The sequence below is a fragment of the Cibotium barometz genome, chromosome 31 (genome assembly GCF_041138505.1).
Source record: "Cibotium barometz isolate CiBa-2024 chromosome 31, ASM4113850v1, whole genome shotgun sequence".
Classification (NCBI taxonomy): Eukaryota; Viridiplantae; Streptophyta; class Polypodiopsida; order Cyatheales; family Cibotiaceae; genus Cibotium; species Cibotium barometz.
Genome location: NC_141076.1, coordinates 37,221,702 through 37,244,042, shown reverse-complemented (window position 1 = coordinate 37,244,042; position 22,341 = coordinate 37,221,702). Strand labels below are relative to the sequence as shown.

The 22,341-nt window shown below is 44.2% G+C and overlaps 1 protein-coding gene across 2 annotated transcripts in view; it reads left to right on the top strand.

Annotated features, from left to right (window-relative positions):
* LOC147620830 (uncharacterized) overlaps window positions 1-22,341 on the top strand; it is a 140,752-nt gene that overhangs the window by 5,671 nt on the left and 112,740 nt on the right. For both annotated transcript variants that reach the window (XR_015270015.1, XM_086825103.1), the window contains exons 2-5: window positions 16,817-16,906; window positions 17,169-17,213; window positions 17,319-17,373; window positions 20,259-20,302. Coding sequence is in view for 1 of the 2 variants with exons in the window: in XM_086825103.1 (XP_086681229.1) it covers window positions 16,817-16,906; window positions 17,169-17,213; window positions 17,319-17,373; window positions 20,259-20,302 (234 nt within the window). In the remaining variant the exon portion in view is untranslated. The remainder of the gene's footprint in view (window positions 1-16,816; window positions 16,907-17,168; window positions 17,214-17,318; window positions 17,374-20,258; window positions 20,303-22,341) is intronic.

The following is a 22,341-nucleotide window of genomic DNA, read 5'->3' as shown; positions in this document are numbered from 1 at the left end:
TTGTATCTCTTTATAGGTTAACATGTCTGCCATGTGGGCCCTTACATATCTTCCTTGATAAGGCTCATGTCAAACTCTTGTAATGTCATGATCCATTTCTGTACCTTTGGGTTGTCACTAGGATACTTTATCACACGAGGTAGAAGATTACAGGAGGTGAGAACAACAAAAGGTCTATAAATCAAATAAAGCTTCAACCGTTTTGTAGCATATACAAGTGTCCAAACCAATAGCTCCACCTCTTGCCAAGCCTTTTCAATCTCACCCTTTGCCCTGTTGATATAAAAAACAGGTCTCATATATGATATCTTTGATTCTTTCGGCATTAGCGCCGCTCCTACTGCATGTTTTCCAACATTGAGACTCAAATAGAAGGGTTGGTTCCAATGTGGGGACATCGTTGTTGGCAGGGTAGATAGCTTATCTTTGAGACTCTCAAAAGCATCGTCTTCTACCTGACTCCACTTAAATGGATCTTGCTGACTAGCTTTTTGCAAAGGGTAAACATACTTAGCTAGCATATAGAAAGATCTAGAAAGATACCTGAGCTTTTTGAACAAAGCTCATTAACTCTTTGGTTGTCCCGGGGCTTTTCATTTGCAGTAAACTCTCTACCTTTGAAGGGTCTGGGGCTATGCCATTCTCACTCACCTCATGTCCCAAGAGCACTACCCTAGTCCTTGCTATCTTGCACTTTGCTGGGTTGAGTTGGGCTCCATCCATCATCCAGATGTTTAAAGACAATGTCAAGCCTCTCTACATGTATCAGCTTGTTACTGTATACATAGAAATCATCCATGAATATTCTGACAAAAGTTCCCAAGTATGGGGCAAGGATCTTATCCACCCAACTCTGAAAACTGACATAGGCATTAAGCAATCCAAAAGACATCACTCTGTAGCAAAACACTCCCCACGGAGTAATAAAACTGGTCTTCTTTTAATCCTCCAGAGCTATTATAGTTTGATAATATCCACTAAAACCATCACAGATTGAATACCTTTCATGCCCTACCACCTGATCTAGAATTTCTTCCTGAAAGGAAAGAGGGTAATGATGTCTCTTTGTTGTAGCATTCAGTGGTTTGTAATCCACGCAGATTCTCCACTTATTCTCTTTCTTAGGTACAATAACAATAGGAGACACCCACTCAGTATCATCAACTGGATATATGAATCTAGCTTGTAGCAAGTTAGTGACCTCTGTCTCCAAAATCTGCCTCTATATTGTCCCTAATCTCCTTAATTTTTGAGCTAATGGCTTAGCCTCCTCCTTCAATTTGATTTCATGAACAACACTAGATGTACCCCTCATTTGAGTATAGTCCTTAGCAAAGAGCTTGGGGTACCTATCAAGTAGTTCTCCATATTGCTGTTTTTTCTCATTGGTCAAATCTTCTGCAAGCATCTGCATAAGCTCATCCTTTGGAACATTGGGCTTTTCACCACCCGACTTTGTTGTATGGTCAATCATCTGCACACCACAAATATCTGATTCCAACTCCAACAAACTTTGATCCATTTTTGATTCCCCATCAGTTACATCAGAGGAACCAGTAGAGTAGTCATCATAACTGTCAAAAGAAGCTGAATCAGCTTCTCTCTCTGTCTCCAACTTCTCACCAATCTCTAGAATCTTACCTGTTTTTTGATCATATCTTATTCTTTTTTCTTTGGGCTTGTCAACAAACAAATCTATACATCCTTTGTACCAGTCTTGCCTAGACCTCATTGCAATAAGCCACGGTCTTCTCAAGATGATGGGATATGCCTCAATCCGTGCTGGCATGACATGTACATCAATTACTACCTTTTGTCCAAGTACATTCATCTCCATACCCTCAGTCACATCCAAACATTTAACTTTTGAACTGTTTGCCATCCTAACACTGAATATGGATTTACCTGTCACTTCCAAACCCAAATCATGAACTGCTTCCTCTGTCATAACACACACCTGGGCCTCACCATCTATATACGCCTTGCTTATTTTCTTGCCCTGAATCCAGACATCAACTATAGGTAAAATGTTAGACACTCTACTTAGCTGAACCACATTAGTCTGGGGTGTTTTAACCTTGACTTGTCTGACACTTGCAAGCTTATGCCGCTATCTTCTTATGCTAGAGTTCAGCTACAAAAGCTGGCCATATGTAATATCTGCTTTCTTATGCTTCACATCTGACAAGAGGCTGTAAGGGGATTTCCCCTCACCCAGTTGAAAGTCTTCCATACCAATTTTCCTCCTTCTGGCTCTAGCTCTCCCTTGCTTGCTGGACTCTGGCTTCTCCATGGATGTCTTCCCTTTCTCTCTTTTCCTTGTTTTCTTACCAGCACCCTTTGACTTCGACCTCTGTAACCTAGTTCTTTTATTAGCCAACATGTCAACTTCATCTTCCTCCTCTTCTTCAATGGTCTCAAGCATGTGTACATTCCCCAAAGGGCCTTGAGTTGGTATCTGCCCTTGTACCGGCCCCTGGTTTCCATTATTCACTTCCTTGTTGCCGGCTCCTTTGTTTCCTTCAGGCCTTTGAATAATCAGGTATACGCCTCCTGGCTCCCTCCTTGGCTGAGTACACTGTGGAGCTATATGCCCCCTCTCCCCACAGTTGTAGCACTGAAAAAGCTCCATCCTATTCTTTTGTGACCTCTCTGTGTGGTCTTCGGACCTGGTTCTGAATGACCTACAGGGCAAGATTTAGATTCCCAGTCTGCTCAGTCAGCCTCTGAATTTCTTGATGGAGACCTTCCTGATTCTTGCCTATCTCAGCAGCCCTTGGAATCTCAACACGACGATCTCTTTCTACATGAACATCAACATGTAAAGGTTCAAGCATATGTCCACCGGTACCATGGTCATATCTAGTTGGCAAACCTGCCTTCCTTCCCATCACGTGCACACCCATCAGGTGTACAAGTGGCATGGCATCATCAAGCATTAATCAGACATCTAAGTATTAGTCAGGCATTTATCAGCATAAGTATGGGGGTGTTTCATCACCAACATCAGCACCTTAGTCTTCATAAGCATGTAAGGTATTTATTATGGGCAGCCGACAGCATATGATGACCAGCCGACAGCACATGGTATTCATTGTGGGGCAGCCGACAAGCATTTAAGGCATTTATGCCAGTCGTGAGCATTCAGCAAGGCTGGCCGACTGCAGCCAGGCTAGCTGACCTGCATCCTGTTAACCCCGGGGTTCCAGCAGAAGGGGCGTCGTGACACTCCTTAAGAATCTTGGACCTAATGTCCGGGATCTGTGGTACACAAATTTTGTCATTACGGAATAGTAAACCATTCTGAATCATCCACTCGCCTCCTGCAGCCTGAATGGTAGAGTGATCAGTCATTGAGTCTTGGTCAATCAATGAGCTCCCGTCCTGGATCTTCTGCCAAAATGGACCAAAATAACTATCAGTCCTGCAAAGCCCTCTCAATGACTGAAATAAGTCAGTAGAAATCTTGGTGAACGACAAAGTATTCACCTCTCTAATTCGACTAAGCGTATCTGCAACATTATTCATGGACCCTTTCCGATAACGAATCTCAAAATCAAAATCTTACATTAACTCAGCCCAACGAGCTTTCCTTCCTCTCAAATCATCCGCATCACACACATACTTGATTCACTGATGATTAGTCAATACCACAAACTTGGAGCCATATAAATAATGTCTCCAAACCTTGAGAGCATGACAGTTCCTTAGGAAATACGTCTTGAAACGAATCAAGTATCTTCTGTAATTCTTTGCTTTCAAACACACTTAATTCATAGACATCCATAGAAGGTATGAGAAATGAAGAAAGTGGAATCAATACACAATGGAAAGCGGTATACAAAGAAGAATCCATTATATTTCCAAAATCTATTGTATTTACAAGAGGTCCCTGAGAGGGATGAATACAATCACCTAAAATACTATACCGGGTGTCCCTATGCTGAAAAGAAAAAATATGACTAGATCAATCTAGCTGGACTTGAAGAGTCTTAAACCACTCAATCCCTAATAACAAGTCTACATTTTCTAGGTGCATAACATAGCATTCCAGAGTATCTTTGTAGTCCTAAATCTGGATTGGAAGCATCTCCACCTTTCGATCCCATACTTGCCTTCCCGCAGGTAGGCGTACCTCATAGGTATGATGGCTGGGTGTCGTATCAAGACTCAATTTCTGTCAAAGACAACTGGTTCGTTGCCTTTGGCTTGGGTCTTGCGTTGGTCTTGGCACCCTTTTGCTTTGGGCACTCGTTACGCATGTGTCCTTTTTCTTCGCAGATAAAACAACGTCCTTCCTTCTTGAGCTTTAAAGCCCTAAGGAGTCGTTTCTTTTTCGCTGGTGTCGTACTTGAATTCTTCGAAGGTTGGTCCGAAGACTTTCCTTTAGTCGTGTTAGCCATAGGTGCGGAGAACTTTCGTTTATGCATGTTCCCTTGCTCGTTAACGGGTTTAGACTTGGAAGAAACCATTGTATCATCATAGATACGAGCTGAATGAATGGCTTCGTCCAATGTTTTGCATTTGTTATTTTTAACTTGTAAACGATATGAGTTTGGTAAACCAGCTACGAAGAACCCCAAAAGAGTAGTGGGATCCATCTTTGTAGCTTTCATCTGCAAGTCCCTAAACTTCTGGAGGTAGACCTCATAAGTGAGGTGCTGCGAGGTCATGGTCAAAGTTGAAAATCGGGCAACAACATCATAATCATCCTCTTTCTTGAGGAATTCTTTCTTGAAGACGTCTTCGAATTGTGCCCAAGTTGTTGGCTTAGGGTTGAGTTCCTTCCACCAAAGCAAAGCTTTGCCAGAGAGGAAACCTGCTGCTAACTGGATCTTTTTTCCATCATCATATGGATGAAACTGAAAAGGGACCTGCCACTTATGTAGCCATGTGTCCACGATCTCCTTGGTACGCTGCTTTTGCTCGCCCCCGAACGGTTCCGGAGTAATGTTGGGGCCTAAAGCAAAGGCCAAGGTATCCATACCCGATAGAGTAGAGAGGGTAGTGGTCAAGAGAGCGATGGAGTTTTGCTGTGCCTGACGTTCCGACGAAGAAGCTTCGAGAGCTACTTTGAACTCTTGGAAATCTGATTTTGACACATAATCGTCAAAAAGATCGGCATCGGTATCTTCCGTAGCCGGCAAGCCTTCGCGTTCGACAAGGGGCTCCAACTCTGATTCTTGGGTCGACATCGTGAAGAGGACAAGTGGAGAGAAAATTCGATCTTTGCACAATAAAAGTGCAAGGGAACGTGAGAGCTTGAAAACTTGAGAGATGTGTGGCAAGAAGCCCACTTAAGGGATTTATATAACTAGCCCCAAAAGCTACTTGAGCTTTTGCTTTTGTGTTTTTTAAAAAAAATAAAAAAATAAAAAATAAAAAAATAAAATATATATATATATATATATGTGTGTGTGTGTGTGTGTGTGTGTGTGTGTGTGTGTACGTACGTACGTACGTACGTATGTATGTATATATTCTATTTTCTTAAAAAAAAACAACACTTTTAAACGTGGAGGGGTTTTAAAACTTTTTTTTGTTAAAAAAAAAATTTAATCTAAAAAATATCAAAAGCATCGAATGCTTTTGTGTTTTTTTTCTCCATCCCTCCCGGATTAGCGCCACCGGCTGCCTGTCTGCACACGTTGCTGTCGTTGCCGACTGTACTGTCGGTGCTTTTGAATCAGTCGGCGCCGCCTGCTGTCAGGTAACCGTGACTGCCGGCACGTCACATCTACCTGCGCCTGTGCCTGCGCTAGCCTGCGTAGGCCTGGCCACAAGGCGGCGTAGGCCTGGCCTGGGCGCTTGCCTGCCTGGCTTAGGCGCTTGCGTAGGCCTGGGCTGGGCGCCTGCCTACCTAGGCTTAGCCGACTGCCTACGTAGGCCTAGCCTACTGCATGCATGCGCCTCCAACAAGCACACGACCAGCCTGCGCTTGCGAACTTGAGACAGAGTGACCCGGGGGTATGCAGCTCTTGCTGGCCTTGAGCGTCAGTGTCATCAGGCACATTTTCAGGAACCCCGCATGAAGGGGTGGCTCTTTGATACATTAGTGACACCAGCCTTGATGTATGCAGCAGCGGTTTGGGCACCAGGGCTTGCAGCCTCCACATGGGTACTGCTGGAGAGACCACAGATCTTGATGCTCTCGAGGATGATACGCAGCAAACCATCCGTCCCGCACGACATTGTTCGAGCTGAGTTTGCTGCACCACCTATGGCAGTGGAGGCATTGTTCCAGACGATCTCCTTTATATACAGGATGAAGGAGATGCCCATGGAGAGATTATCCCGCCAAGCTTTTGAGGCATCCAGACAGCTGGCCGAGGCTGGACACACTGGATCTTGGTATGCACAGATGCTACAGTGGTTCTCACATCATGGTATAGACATTGAGCGGTTGCCACCTTTTCAGTATGATCAGTCTGCTCCACGGGGTTACCTCTCTCTCAATGAGAGGAACAGAGTGATGAGACAAGACATATGGCAGCACTACATACAGGAGACATGGACAGCATGAGAGAGCCCACTACCACCGAAGATGCTGTATTACAGAGACCACTTTATGAGCATCTCAGGGGATGGGTTTATACATCGACCGCGGTACATGGATGTATACATGCCACACAGCTCTCGTGTTGCTATTGGATAGCTACGAGTCTCATCACATCAGCTAGAGATAGAGGCTGGGAGAGCGGCACGGCTTCCTAGAGCTGAGCGGATATGCAGATTGTGCCGCGAGGAGGTGGAGACTGAGGATCACTTTGTATGTAGATGTAGAACCCACCAGGGGGTCAGAGATAGATATGGAGGATTGTTTGAGGAGCACTCTTCACTACATCAGTTGATGGAGGCCTCGGACCAGCGACAGCTTGGCAGACAACTACTAGAGCTTCATAGTTCTCGAGAGAGACTCCTCCAGACACCCGCTCCCACTAGGGGTGGGAGACAGTCCTAGCTCACAGATTTCTTCCAGAGAGCTATGCCATTGCTAGCTGATGTACCACGTGGGGTGACCGCACAGAGAGCAGAGGAATTGAGAGCCAGGAGGAGACCTAGACAGACTGGACATAGAGCACCCCGACTCCGTCACCGAGAGATAGCAGCTATCCGAATGAGACACCAGATGGAGACACAGGAGAGGCTAGCTCGCTTTCATTCAGACTCAGGGTACATGTTCATGCCATTCACAGCCTCAGCATCGGCGCTGTATGATATCTTATATCCCTCTTATGGCACTGGATGGAGTTAGACATAGATCTACATAGCATGCTTGTACTACCCCTTCAGCATATAGAGATGCATCTTGCCTTAGCACTCCATCCACATCCCCACCCCCCTTATATTGTTTGTATATGGGCTCCACCGATCCATGATGATTCACAGTTGTATCCAGACACATGCACACTTTTTCTTTTGTTTCTTTTCTTCCGATGACCGGAAGAACACAGTTGTATTATTTTTTGTCTCATAGGCCGACTTTGGCCTCTCATAGACGTTAATATATCTTTCTTTCTTTCTTTCTTTCTCTCTCTCTCTCTCTTTGACGTTCAACAAAAAAAAACAAATATGCTTTTTTTTCTGTTTCCTCCCAACGGTTCATGTGACTGCACAAACGAATCTTCAGCCTACTTCTTGCTTTGCAAAGCAAATCGACCCTTCTTAGACCACCATCTCCATCATCGTGGGTTTCTTTGACGGAAAAAGCACATACTTTTTGAAAAATCAGCAGCATGCACAGAAAAAACAGCAAGCTTTTTGAACACATACCTTTCTTCGACCTCATCTTCTCTACCTACCGACTTGCTCGTTCACGAGGCATGCTCTGATACCACTGTCAAATCCCCCGGATCTCCTCGTGATCGTTCCTATGAGACTCGAAACCTGCAAACAAACAAACAAACAAACAAGGGGGGTGCAGGCTTGACTCACCTCCCAACCATGACATCCGTGGGCAAGCCCACCATATCGCCACGAAGCTACCCTCGCGGGCCTCGAGACTGCTGCCGGCCTCGGCTGCATAAAGCAGGTGCACGTCTGCACTAGATCCAGGCTCCCAGACCATAGAGCTCTCACAAACTCGCGAGATTCTCTATATCTCTAATGACTAACCTTGGCCACCCTTTTATAGGCTCTTGGCTGGTCATCGGGCGTCCATACTTGGGCGCCCACCCGTCCATACTTGGGTGCCCGCCCGTCAGTCTATCCCTAACTCAGCTCGCCAATCTGCCTGTCTAGCTCCAAGCTTCCCCAAACCTCGAAGCTAGTCTTGCGTGCGTGTAGCACACGGTAGATACACACTGTGCACATGACAACCACCTAGCAACAGTTTAGCAGAGGGGAATGTCCCGTGCACACCCATCAGGTGTACAAGTGGCATGGCATCATCAAGCATTCATTAATCAGACATCTAAGTATTAGTCAGGCATTTATCAGCATAAGTATGGGGGTGTTTCATCACTAGCATCAACACCTTAGTCTTCATAAGCATGTAAGTTATTCATTATGGGCAGCCGACAGCATATGATGACCAGCCGACAGCACATGGTATTCATGGTGGGCAGCCGACAAGCATTTAAGGCATCCAAACTTCCCCAAACCTCGAAGCTAGTCTTGCGTGCGTGTAGCACACGGTAGATACACACTGTGCACATGACAACCACCCAGCAACAGTTTAGCAAAGGGGAATGTCACGTGCACACCCATCAGGTGTACAAGTGGCATGGCATCATCAAGCATTCATTAGTCAGACATCTAAGTACTAGTCAGGCATTTATCAGCGTAAGTATGGGGGTGTTTCATCACCAGCATCAGCACCTTAGTCTTCATAAGCATGTAAGGTATTCATTATGGGCAGCCGACAGCATATGATGACCAGCCGACAGCACATGGTATTCATGGTGGGCAGCCGACAAGCATTTAAGGCATTTATGCCAATCGTGAGCATTCAGCCAGGCTGGCCGACCTGCATCAGTACCCACATATAAATAGAAGCGCATCCCCCGATTCAGTCCATCATTGCATCCATTCAGTCTAGATCATGAGCGTTTTCAGCATAGTTCAGCGCATATCTCCTCAGCGTTCAGTTCAGCAGTAGTATCTCCTAAGCGTTTCCTTCCCAGGCAACAAGGACAGAACCAGTCCATCAGCGTTTGCAGCAGACAGCATCAGTCCATCAGCGTTTGCAGCAGATAGCATCAGTACATCTGCGTTTCAGCATCAGATCATCATCGCATCAGTTCCCAAGCCATCCCTTCAGCGTTTCCTTCCCATGAGACAAGGGAAAGTCAGTGGGACAGTAGTTCATTCAGTATATCAGCATATTCACCATATAGGCAGCATATTCAGCATATAGTTCATCATTCCTATCTCCTACATAGAGGGAAGCCGGCATTGAAGGAGGGTGGACCTTAGCATTGGAGCAAGGAATAGTCCTCAGCATCAGCATTCAGCCTATTCTTCTCATCCCGAGAAGGATATTCATCTAGGACAACATCATAGATCTAGTTAGATCTCATTGTAACCCATTCATCTAATATAGTATCTGTCTTTCTTATTTAGTTAGTCTAAGGTTGTGTTTACGACGGTCAAATCCCTCGCATGTCACACTTTCTTTCCGAGCCAGCTCTTGTTTTCTCACCTTCTTCTTTCATTGTTCTGATGCGAGCCTGATTGCCTTAGCATAGGTATCAGGGTCTTTCAGTTCAACTTTATCCTTAATAACCCTGTGCAGCAGTCCTATAAATCTATCCTTCTTTAAGAAATAAGGTGGTATCTGATTTTTGCCTAATACCCTCACAATCCTTCTCCAGCATCCTTCAAACCTGTTCACAAAAGCAACAATCTCTTCTTTCTCCCCTTGGTACAGCCTACTGAGTTCCTTCCAAAGATCCTCTGGACTTTTAGTCTTCTGGTACTTTCTTCTTAGTGCATTTCTCAAATACTACCAATTACCCCTCTGGTACCATTCCTTGGCCGCTCCCTCCAGAAGTAGTCCTATCATCCGAGCTTTATACGCATCATCATCCCTATTGTTTCGCAATGCTGTCAGCTCAACTCTCCTTAGGAACTGAGTGACATCTTCTCCTCTCTCACCTCTGAAAACATCATATGCAAAATCAGCCATCGGTCCTGAGTTGATCTACAAGTGGTTTCCAACCCGTTGATCAAAATCCTAAGCAAGAGCTTTCTGGTCCTCAGTGGGGGCACCAAAGCATGTGTGGTGGCTGGGTGATGGCCTCTACTACACCACCAGCAGGCAAACTAGAAGAAAATGTATGAGGATTAGAACTAGGGGACACTAGGATCCCAGCTCAAAAGGCATCAGTCAGCTAGGAACCTATTCTCTGTCCTTTGGCTGACACAAACGGACACCTCTACACTCTTCAATCTAGCTCGGCTGATACCTCTAACTGTCCCCCCACATCAGATCTAACTCCCAAGACCTTTGATCTTCAGCTTAAATGCCTCAGCTGACTTCCTCTAACAAGCAGCTCACCTGAATATCTCTCAGCTGACAGTGAATTGATCAAATTTTGGTTGTAGTCTAAAACGGATGCCTGTAGCTGAGCCTAGTCAGAAAAATGTCCACTTGACTCCTAGAATGTCTTCCAACGTCAGCAAACCTCAAATACTTGCCTTCGAACTTCACAGGACCTATTAGTTCTCCTTTGCTTACTCCTTGTTGACACTAGTCTGACCTAGCCGTCTGTAAACTGATCTAGAAGACTGACGCAGAATACGATCCGATATGAGTTCTCGTAGCTCTCTTATTGTCCTCTGATTCAACTGACCTCAATGCTTCAACTCCAGAACCACGCTGAACACCTTTCTTATGCTCCGCGGATCTTCTACCGACATCAATCCGACTGGTCTTCATGGATATTGATTCGGCTAACTAAGACAGAACCAACCAACTCAGATGCCTTATCTGAACCAGGAACGATTTCTTACTTGTTCACCAACTCTCCCTAATCCTTTAGGCTGCTTTGATTTCATAGAGATATGACACCAAAGAGTCTTTGTTGATTGCAGTTGACTCACAACAGACAGATTTGATTGAAATGATTTCTGACAGCTGACGACTGATAGTGATAGGATTGAACACATAGCTGTGACGAAGGTTGCCTTGTTAAAGGAGTTTGAGATGACGGATTTAGGCTTACTCTATTTCTTTTTGGGATTGGAGATTTGGTAGACCCAGAGGGGGTTCTTTGTTTCTTAGCAACGATATGTTCATGAGTTGCTGGAGGCCTTTGGGATGGAGAATTGCAAGCCTATGTCTTCATCAATGGACCCGAATACCAAAGTGATAGTAAATGATCCTTGTGAGCAGGTTGATGCCTCCTTGTATCGGAAGCTTGTTGGTTCATTGATCTGGTTGCTGAACACTAGATTGGACTTGAGTTTTCCAGTGGGTTTGTTGATCTCATTCATGCAGACACCTTTGAAGATTCATTGGGACACAGGATTGCGGATCTTGCGGTATGTGCAGGGTACGAAGGACCGTGGACTCTTCTATGACATTGGAGGGGGGACGAAGGACCGAGTCAAGACTCCGAGGTTGGAGTGACTTAGATTGGGGAGGAGATCTAGACACGAGGAGATCTACATCAGGATACTTACCCTTGGCTCAGGAGCTATTTCTTGGAGCAGCAAGAGGCAGCCAACTATTGCCTTGTCTTCTATAGAGGCAGAGTATTGGGCTGCTTGTCGTGCTACTTGCGAGGTTGTGTGGTTGCGGAGGTTACTTGGCGAGATTGGGTTTCCACAGAAGGAACCCACGGCCATTTAGTGCGATAACCAGATCTGTATAGCTATTGCTTGGAACCCGGTCTTCCATGCCCGGACCCAGCACATAGAGCTAGAATATCACTTTGTTTGTGAGAAGATTTTGGTTGGTGACATCTTGCTCATCTATTGTTTGACGGAGGACAATGCGGCGGATGTCTTCGCGAAGCCTCTACCTTAGCAGATGCTCCGTTAGCACTCCAGCTCATTGGGGTTGGTTCCACATCCAGGAGCTGAGAGGGTGTTAGCAACCATCTCTTGTTTGTACCATATTACTCAGTACGGAGTGAGGGCCTTTGCTGTGGGTGTGCCCGCCCGGATAGGAGTTCTCTCCATTTTTCCTCATTGTCCATGTTTTTTTCCTGTTTTCTTTGGTCGTGGGGGATTGTTTCTGTTGGCCGCCTATTTCTGTGCCGACTGACCTGTTTTTTTTTTTGCTGGCCGACTCCACTTGCAGTTGGCCAACTGCTATTATACTGGCCGACTGGAATTAGTCCAGTCGTGGGCCCATCTGGGGGCTGTCGGCCCAGTTGCTACTGGTGGATTGCCTTCCCTAGGTTGTATATATAGCGTGCCTTGCCCCCACACCATTTTGTATCATTGTGTATCGGATCCTCTGTGTATATAAAGTATGCGGTGAGCTGGCAAGATAAGTATGCGGTGACTCGGTTGAACTAGGTAGGTGTAGTCTAGCTGTAGAATCATTGGCGAAGATCCATCATGTCAGCTACCGAATGCACTAGTTGTTGGGTATGGGAGTAGCTTGCCAACACACAGATACACACACAAGCTCGAATAACAAACGTGAGAGAGAGATGAGCTGCTGGAAAAATGTACTTGATAATAATCATGAAAGTACATGAATGAAAGTACTAAAAGCCTAGGGCTAAGTGCCCAACACACAAAAGTGTGTTCACATGGGGAAAAAACTTGTGTCCAGCCACAGGGAAAAAATGCTCGTGAGTAAGCTGGGTTCACACCTGAACTAGCTAGGAGTGGCGAGGTGGGCATGACCAACAAACCCCCCTCAAGTGAATGGTGTGAATGGGTAGCAAGGTGATAAAGTTGTGAATATTGCCTTGCACTATGCTCCACAGTAAGAGTGATCAAGAGAGATCACGATGGCAAAGATGAATTGCAGTGCCAATGGGAAAAGCAAGCACTATATGACGGGGAAGATGAGAAACCGCAATGTCATAGTGCTAAAGCTAGAGCATAGCTAGTACATAAACGCATCACCGGAAGTGCATGCTAAAGATCATGTGGACATCAACTGCATCAAATCAAGAGGCATCGCATAAGCTGCAATAGGAGAAGGTGTTATAAAATCCTCCAGTAAGGAAAGTAAATATGATACCCCCCTCAAGGTAAGCATTCAAATGCCAAACTGAACTGCATGTAATCCACATCAAGGACAACAAGAAAGCAAAGCATAGCTCTGTACGGCACTAGTGAGAAGCATAAGAAGATGGAGCAGATATATGCATATGTAGAGGCAATAGGATCCGGAAGTCATGCTTGTGAGACATGGAATCTAAGCTGCAAGAGATAAACTCATCAATGGAGGGTCCGATGAGGAAAAAATCAGCAATGGTAGGGCTGATAAAAATAAAAATTCAGCAATGGGGGAAAGCTGAAAATCGGGAGAAAAAGTAGGGGCTCGGAGCCAATGCTATGCGAGGATGGGTAAACTCTCAGCGATGCCATGATCAGTGGCATGTATGGCAAGAGTAAAGATGCATAATCCCACAATGAATAATATACATGTGACATGTCAAAACCATGAGGGCAAGCCAACATTGGCCAAGTGTGTAGAAGGCACTCCCAGTAAACATCACATGTGAGAAAGTGACAATGTCAACACTGTCGAAACAACCCTGCTGCATGGGAAAGTAGCATAAAGGCATCTCCAGTAGACATCATATAAGATAAAGTGACAATGTCAACACTGTAGAAACAACCCCGCCGCATGGGAAAGCAGCATAAAAGGCATCTCCAGTAGACATCACATATGAGAAAGCGTCTAGCATAGACAAGCATAAGGGTCAACAAGCATGAGTGACTATGAGGCATCACTGACTGCATGTGGGCAAGTAAAATCCCCTCCTGAAATGCATCTGTCAGACAAAGCATACCAAGAAGTACTGACTATAGAGCATAGTCATCAAAACCAACTGCATCAGAAGACATCTCTATAGGTGATGAAGATGAAATGGTCAAGGCTGATACATTTGTAGCCAAATTGGCCTGATCTGCACCTGTTAAAGAAGATGCCAGCTTCTTCTTTTTCTCTCTCAATACGCTTCTTGCATTCCTTTATGGTGTGCCCTGTTTTCCTGCAATAATTATAGCGCTTTGTCTTTTCAGGCTTGTCCTCTTTCTTGGGAGGATTTGATGGGCTAGGTTTAGGCCCAGATCGATTCCCACGAAAGGGAGCAATCATTGTTGACTCGGTAGACATCATGTTGTTCTTGTTGGAACGGGATTGCTCTTCATTGAGCAAGAGAGTCACAAGGTTGTCAAAAGTGACTGCATTAGGTGCATTGCCAGCCAACAACCGCAAAGTGGTGCCAAATGTCGTCGAGCAAATTACGCAAGACCGTCTGAACAAGATAGCCATCTGTCAAGACCTCATCAATGTTAATGAGCTGCTCTCGAAGGTCTTTCACATGCGTAAGGTACTGATGGATAGTCACCTTTAAGCATGCGGTTAGTCTCAAGCTTGCCCCAAAGGTAAGCTGCATGAGCCTCATTGCGACCTGAATACAACTCCGCCAAGGTATCCCAAGCACCCTTAGCTGTGGTGCAGGAACGAATATGCGGAATGATGTGCCTGCGGCATGAGAGAGCAATCAACGCATGGGCCTGAGCATCCCTAGCATCCCAAGTACACTGTTGCTGGGTAGGAGGAGGACGAGAAGGTTGACCTACAGGAGGGTGAGCGGGAATCACTTCACCTTTCACTGGAGCAGGTGCGAGAGGACGCTCCTCAGTGCCATCCACATATAGCCATACATTCTTGGCAACCAATACATGACGCATCATATAAGCCCGCATAGGGTACTTATCCCCATCGAGCTTGTCCTCTTGAGACAGCATGCCAAAGAGGTCATTGTTACTGTTGGCCATGACAACACAACAAATCTGTCATAGGTCACCACAAGAGTAGGCAATGCCCAGCAAAACTGTAAGAATGCGGGAGAGAAATAGTAGGATAATCAATGGACTGAAAGGTAACTCCTTCACCACAAGAAATACATATGCATGTCCCAAATCTGCAAGTGTATTGCATGATAATGCAAATTTGTCAAAATGTCCACAATGGCATACATATACTGCAGCAAACCACAAATGTATACATGTGCCATGAAAAACACGATCAGTTGACACTTGTAAGAGCTGCAATAAAATGTCAAAATCTGGTGGAAATCCCCAATGTTGCATACAAAGTGCACAAATCCCGGCAAAATCAAAGGTAAATGGGTTGAATGCTGCAAAAATGGGCTCAATGTAGAAAAGCCCCTATTTTTAGGCAGCCAATTAGGCCGAATCAATGATTTCGAGAAGAGGGAAAAAATAGTAGAAGAAATCAAAACCACCTGCACGTGTATTCACTTGCAAATGTGCCAAATTTGCTAGAATCCCCAAATTTTTGATACATGTATGCACGAAACCTGTAAATCTGTAAACTTGTATGGGCTGAAATTTTCAAATCAGTCGGGCTGTGCTATGTAGGGCATCAGCTGGGCGGTGTAGGGCATCAACTGGGCGGCATAGGGCAACAACTCTCAACTCTGCAAACAGCCCGCAGTTCAAGGCAGAGGCGGCTGTACTTATGTGCCTAGAACAGTAGCGCGTAGAAGAAAAAAAGGCATTAATGCGTGTCTAATGCGTGCAATAGGTTGACAAAAAGCTGAAGGGCAGTAGGGAAAACCCTAACCGTAACCAACAGGCTCTGATACCAATGTTGGGTATGGAAGGAGCTTGCCTGCACACAGATACACACACAAGCTCGAACAGCAAACGTGAGAGAGAGACGAGTTGTTGGAAAAACGTACTTGATAATAATCATGAAAGTACATGAATGAAAGTACTAAAAGCCTAGGGCTAAGTGCCCAACACACAAAAGTGTGTTCACATGGGGAAAAAACCCGTGTCCAGCCATAAGGAAAAAATGCCCGTGAGTAAGCTGGGTTCACCTGGGAGTGGCTGGGTGGACCTGACCAACACTATTGATGTAAAGATGGAAGCTGGAATGATCACCCAAGCATGTCATGCGGGTCAGCTCATGTTGAGCTTGACATCTCAATACTCCAGTCTCCCCCTTAAGCTCAACTCCATCTCTAAGACTCTAAGCATAGTGTGGAATTTTGGACTCCCAAGGCCTTAGAGAAAATGTCAGCGACGTGCTCCTCTTTGTGGTGACATACACGAGATCAACAACTCCTACAAAGACCTTCTCTCTAATGAAGTGATAGTGGAATATGTGTTTAGTATGTGTATGAAACACTGGGTTCTTGGCCAATGCCAGGTGGGCCCGGGGGGGGGGGGGGTGATTGCTCATGGACAATCAATCAAGCTTGTCCATAGCTGGCTTGTCAAGGTTACTTGGGCTGTTGTATGAAGGGCCTTGTTTTGTCACAAGGCCATCCAGCTGAACATGCAGTCTTCATACTTAAGGTCATTGAAAGGGGTATGAATAAGTGTCATTGGGGATCTTTTTAAAGAGCTATATTATGTTTTCAAAGAAATTGGCTTCATTAAAGAACTAAGTTTATTGTGTTTGTTGCTACTATCGAGTTACTTAAAGCATCAACATCTAGTTTGATTGTAATTTGCTGTTTCTCAGGAGGATAGATACACATCAGAGGCTTTTGATGTTGTCAAGTTCTTTTTAGGGCATGGTCTAATGTGATTTTTTGTGATCTTATCATGCTTTTCTTTTTCCCGGATGCTTCTACACTTAGTCTCTTTGACGAGTCGAGGTCCTTCTTTGCTGATTCAATGTGAGTTTTCTTGCCAGATTTATGGTACTGGGTTTGACACAGGCGATACCGTACCAACTGTGCTTCTGTTTTTTGATCGGCGGCGATTCATCTTCAATGTTGGAGAGGTATAAATTGCAAAAATAGCAATGGTCTACATACACAGTCAAGATGGTATCTTTTTTTTTGCTGGTGTTAAGGATTGGATTACCTTTGTTTCTTGCATAACTTAGTGACTTTAAGGTCTTTTGAGGTACGATTTCAAATCAGGGTTTGTGCTTTGAGTGCTCTACTCGCTTCTATTAAACTTTACGGTTTTGCCAACATGCACAACCCCATACGCTGCACAATCGAGAAAATTTTGTAAACTATTTGGTCTCATGTTTTCAGGGATTGCATCGCTTTTGTATGGAGCATAGGTTCAAGTTGTCCAAGGTATGGTTACCCCTTATACTTCACACATGTGAAGGGTTTTTCTCAAACTCCATTTGCTATCCCTTAGGGTCGATTGAGATCCGTAATGTAATATCTTTCTTACAGATCGACCACGTTTTCTTGACTAGGGTTTGCTCAGAAACCACAGGTGGTCTGCCAGGTTTGCACATCTTTGAGCCGCAATTCTTATTTACTCGAGGCTATCTGTTTTTGCTATTCAAGATACTCTAGGATTAAAGTGTGATTTTTGGTCTGCCTTGGTCCACTATGACATACAAAGGAGATTATTGTCTCTTTAGAGAGGGATCTGGCTCCCTTTCACGGGTGATGCACTATAGATATCAGAGATGCTTGGGTATGCGCCTGCTAGAATTGTGTGACTCGTCTCCATAAATAGATCTTCATTCACTCACATCCCGTTTCACATCACATTACATCTCATCCATTCATTCATTCACATCTATCTGATTCACATCACATTACATCTCATCCATTCATTCATTCATATCTATCTGATTCACATCACATTAATATCTTTCCTACAGATCGACCACGTTTTCTTGACTAGGGTTTGCTAGGAAACCACAGGTGGTCTGCCAGGTTTGCACATCTTTGAGCCGTAGTTCTTATTTACTCGAGGTTATCTGTTTTTGCTATTCAAGATACTCTAGGATTAAAGTGTGATTTTTGGTCTGCCTTGGTCCACTATGACATACAAAGGAGATTATTGTCTCTTTAGAGAGGGATCTGGCCCCCTTTCACGGGTGATGCACTATAGATATTAGAGATGCTTGGGTATGCGCCTGCTAGAATTGTGTGACACGTCTCCATAAATAGATCTTGCTGCAGCTAGAATTAGGGAGGGACCTGTTGGATTCTTCTCAGACATCCATTACAGAATTCCTTAGCTCTTGTTAGACAGCTAGAGTATACACCCAGTCATGGCAGCATAAAAAGAGCTGGTGGATCTGGGAGGTGCACCAGATCCTGTGAGGGGACTCGCTTTTTGCCTAGTGATACTGACATTAATCGGGCCCGGGGGACACAGTCTCTCCAGAGAGTTAGGTGGTCTTGCCCTTGGAGGTTCAAATCCTTGTCTCATTGGCTCCAGATCAAGCATACTCAATGCTTGCACTCTTTCTTTATTCCCATTCTCACTACCTTAATATATTTGTGTTGTCTCGATTGCTCCCAGTTGTATCCTAATGGTGTGGGATTCCATGCATTATCTTGACCACTCCTTGTGCATATTTCACAAGCTTAGTGATGGGCCCTCGGTTGTCCCACCCATTCCTTTGACTATAACTTAGTCTTCAAATCGAATCTCTCATTTGTCTTTTCATTGTCATGCCATTGCATCCTGTGACACAGAGATGCACCGACCTGGGAGGTGGCTATTGCGGCGACCTACTCTATGTATCATGAGGACGGCACAAGATTCACTCGTGCTTGGATACGTACTTTTCGGGCTCGCATTTAAACGTTTTTTCTCTTTTTGTGTTCAGACTTGTAGCCTATCCATCTCACACTTGTACTACAGTTTGGTTTGATAGACCCTTTGGGTCTTGTGTAGACATTAATAACCTTTTGGTCTCATAGGTCATTTTGGCCTTTTGTAGACATTAATACAACTTTCTTTTCTTTCTTTCTAATACCACAACCCCCCCCCTCCCCGCCCCCCCCCCCCCCCCCCCCCCCACACACACAAACACATACATACACATAAATAAAATGAAAAATCCACATTTAAAATTGAATCCACTCATTAATGAGTAGAGCACCCAATTTATGGATTTTTTACCCACTCATTAATGAGAGTGTGAACTTGCAGAGACACTATTAAGAGAAAGAAGACTAAATGAGAGTTTGAACCCAACTTATAATTTAACATACATGAAAGCTATAGTCAGATTCAGGCTGTTCAGACACATAGGTCCATGGGGAAATCCCAAGCGTCTTTGGAACCCAATGGACATCTCACATGCAGTAGAAACCAGGTAATGTATGTAGGTGCAGGTCCCATGTAGAGAGAGAGGGAAGATGACAAACGAGCACACGAAGGAGATTAAGGGAGAAATCACAGGAGTCGTGAAGTTGGGAAAATCATCATTTTTGTTAATGTGTAATCCTCCTTTTACAAGTGATGGCCTTTGGCTCATATAGTAACAATGACACATGTATACAAAGGATATAGCAAGTAAATGCTCTCATGCTATGTGTACATCTAGGTGTACACTTATGTGTACCTGTACTAATATAAGTGTCATGTGCTAAACTAAGGTCTACAGCCATTCATTTAATACTAATACCTAATGTGCCCCTAGCACTTATTTATGTGCACTATCCCTAATATATTATGTGCACATTACATCACTACATTTTTCCTAACAATGTCCATATCACTAAACAGTTTACCCAATCAAATCATTTCCAAACATAAACAAGTGCAGATGATGCAATGCACTAGTTATTTTGGACAATTTCCCATTCTCAATAGCTTGTAGAGACACATATTTGGGCTTAAGCACGGGCAATAAGTTCTAATGTGCTCCTTTGGAGTCCAGCCTAGTTTTCTATGAGTTCACTCATAGCCAATAATCGTGGAGATTATTTCGAGTTGTTGACTCAAGGGGTATATCTATTCTAGAGACGTCACTCGAGGCTTGCACTCTGTCCTGTCCATGCTACTTATACTTTGGTTTCAGCCATGGAAAATTAGCATCCATCTTTCTCGTATGCAGGGAGTCTTTCCTGCCATACTTGACAAGCCATGGTTTTACCGGGAGAGAGAATAAAAAAGTAACAGATAGTTACTATGTTACTGTCCCCAATGAATTGGGCTGGTAGTGAGCCGATCATCCTTCTAGCCCAAGGGCACAAATCCCACCATGGGCAAATGACATTGTCTACTGATTAAGACTAATATTCTCATCATGTGGCTTGCTTATGCTTAATTTCAAGTTAACATCTTTCATGATTGAAGATAGGCCTTTTGAGAACCCTTCTCTTGTTCTCAAATGCGTTTTCTTTCCGTTTTTGGCACAGGACTTATTTTGACGTTGGCTGAAATGGGAGAAAGTGGATTGGCAGTAAGTAAACTTCTCATGTTGTTTTTGGTTGGAAAGCTTTATTCTAGTATAGTCTTATTATAACTAGGATACATTAAAACCCATTGTTTTGCTGTGATACTTCTCAGTTCAACGTCGAGTAGGTGGCACTGTTGGGATTCAATGTCCAATCAAACATACAGCAGCAGATACTACTTTTTTTGAAAAGATCATAAAACTTCAGCACAATGCGTTTCTGCTTCTGCAGTTGAAATAGTGTTCTCCAAATAGTGATCTTCAACAGAAGACTTTAGAATTGGTTAAAAATAGAGCTTAGGAGCTCAGGAAATAGAAGTATCAACTTTTCAATCTGAAGCAAAAACAGTCAATTTGGACAACAACTAGTTTGTTCTCTCTCTCTCTCTCTCTCGTGTTTCATGCTCCTGGTATGCCATGATGAGATTTCCATGACAGTTTTGTATCACTTGAGTGAGATAGTTTTGATTTGTTTTATTTATTTGCCGTTCCATGATAAGATATGCCATGGACGTTTTTGTATCACTTTGGTCTCATAGACCCATTGGGTCTTTAGTAGAGGCTTAATATATCTTTCTTTCTCTCTGTCTCTCTCTCAATCACTTCACAACAGTGAGGTGTGAAGTGAGGAGTTTGTTCCCCTTTCTCTCTCTCTTCGTTGGTCTCATAGACCCTTTGGGTCTTTTGAAGACGTTAATATAACTCTCTCTCTCTCTCTCTCTCTCTCTCTCTCTCTCTCAATTGATCTCTTTACAATGATAAGGTGGCCATCCATGTGGCAGCTCCAGATCCAAGAGATTCTCTAGAGACACAAGGATGCTCTCCCATTGTCAGTTGATATTGAGGGGATATAGATCATAGATGCAGCCCTAGCACAGTGACCCCCCGATTCCTGTATGGGCTTTTGTATTTGAGATGTAGGATGGATTACCACCTCGTATGTTTTGCCACATAGCTAACTTGGAACTCTGTCTTCACACGATTCTTTCTTTCGTATAGGTAGCTAGGTTGTTTTATTTTTTCATGACTTGGTCATGGATATTTTTGCAACACTTTCTTAGTCTCATAGATATTTGGGTCTTCAGTAGACGCTTTAACTTCTCACTCTATGAGTTCACTCATGATTTTCTTGTACTCTCACATGATAACTGTTTAGGTATGTAGTTTGTTCACTGCCCTTTTTTTTTTTTTTCATGTTACTGTTTTGGTACGTCCCGGAGCAATGTACTGTTGTGGTTGTTCGACACTTTGGTACGTCCTGGAGCGATGTACTTTTTTTTGGGGACTAGATCTTGGAGGTGGATGATTGGCGGAGTTGTACAAAGAGACTGTAGGTGATGATGCTTTCACATATGATCGTGAGTAAGCCATCAGTGCTGCATGAGATCACCTTAGCTGAGTTTGGAGAATCCCCTCTTGTCGTAGATGCACTCTTTTAGACCATCACTTACATACAACGTGTATATACACTGGCTGCAGATCGTCTCCCATGCTTGACTCTTGAGTCCGCCGTGTAGCTTACCCCAGAGGGGCAGAGCAGGTCTTGGTATTCATGCGTGGTTCTCTGGCTTGACAGACATTCCTTTAGATGGACCGCCTTCCCCCCCTTAAACTACAATCTTAATTCACCATTTCTTGATCTCTCCCGACAAGCGATCAACTGCCTTATCCGCCTCGATCTGTCAGGGATGCACATGAGCTGCATGTGTGTCTCCACACTAGAGCTCAGTACGAAACTCCAGTTCTACTTCAGAGGATGGATTTATTGTGAGCCTGACTGTATTTTGAGGCACATGTCACATGCCATGTGGATCACCATTGGCTAGCTACGAGTATCATCCCACGGTCTATCAAGAGTTGAATTAGCTCTTTTTGAGCAAGGATAACTTGGACACATGGCACATTTTGGAGGAAAACCCATAACGGATCCTATCCGGAAGTCTATGCACGACAGTTTTATGATGTCCTATATCAACCCACACCTCATATGTCACACATCCCACATCATCTATCCTCTTCAACACTATCAACGTCAAAAGGGCTCT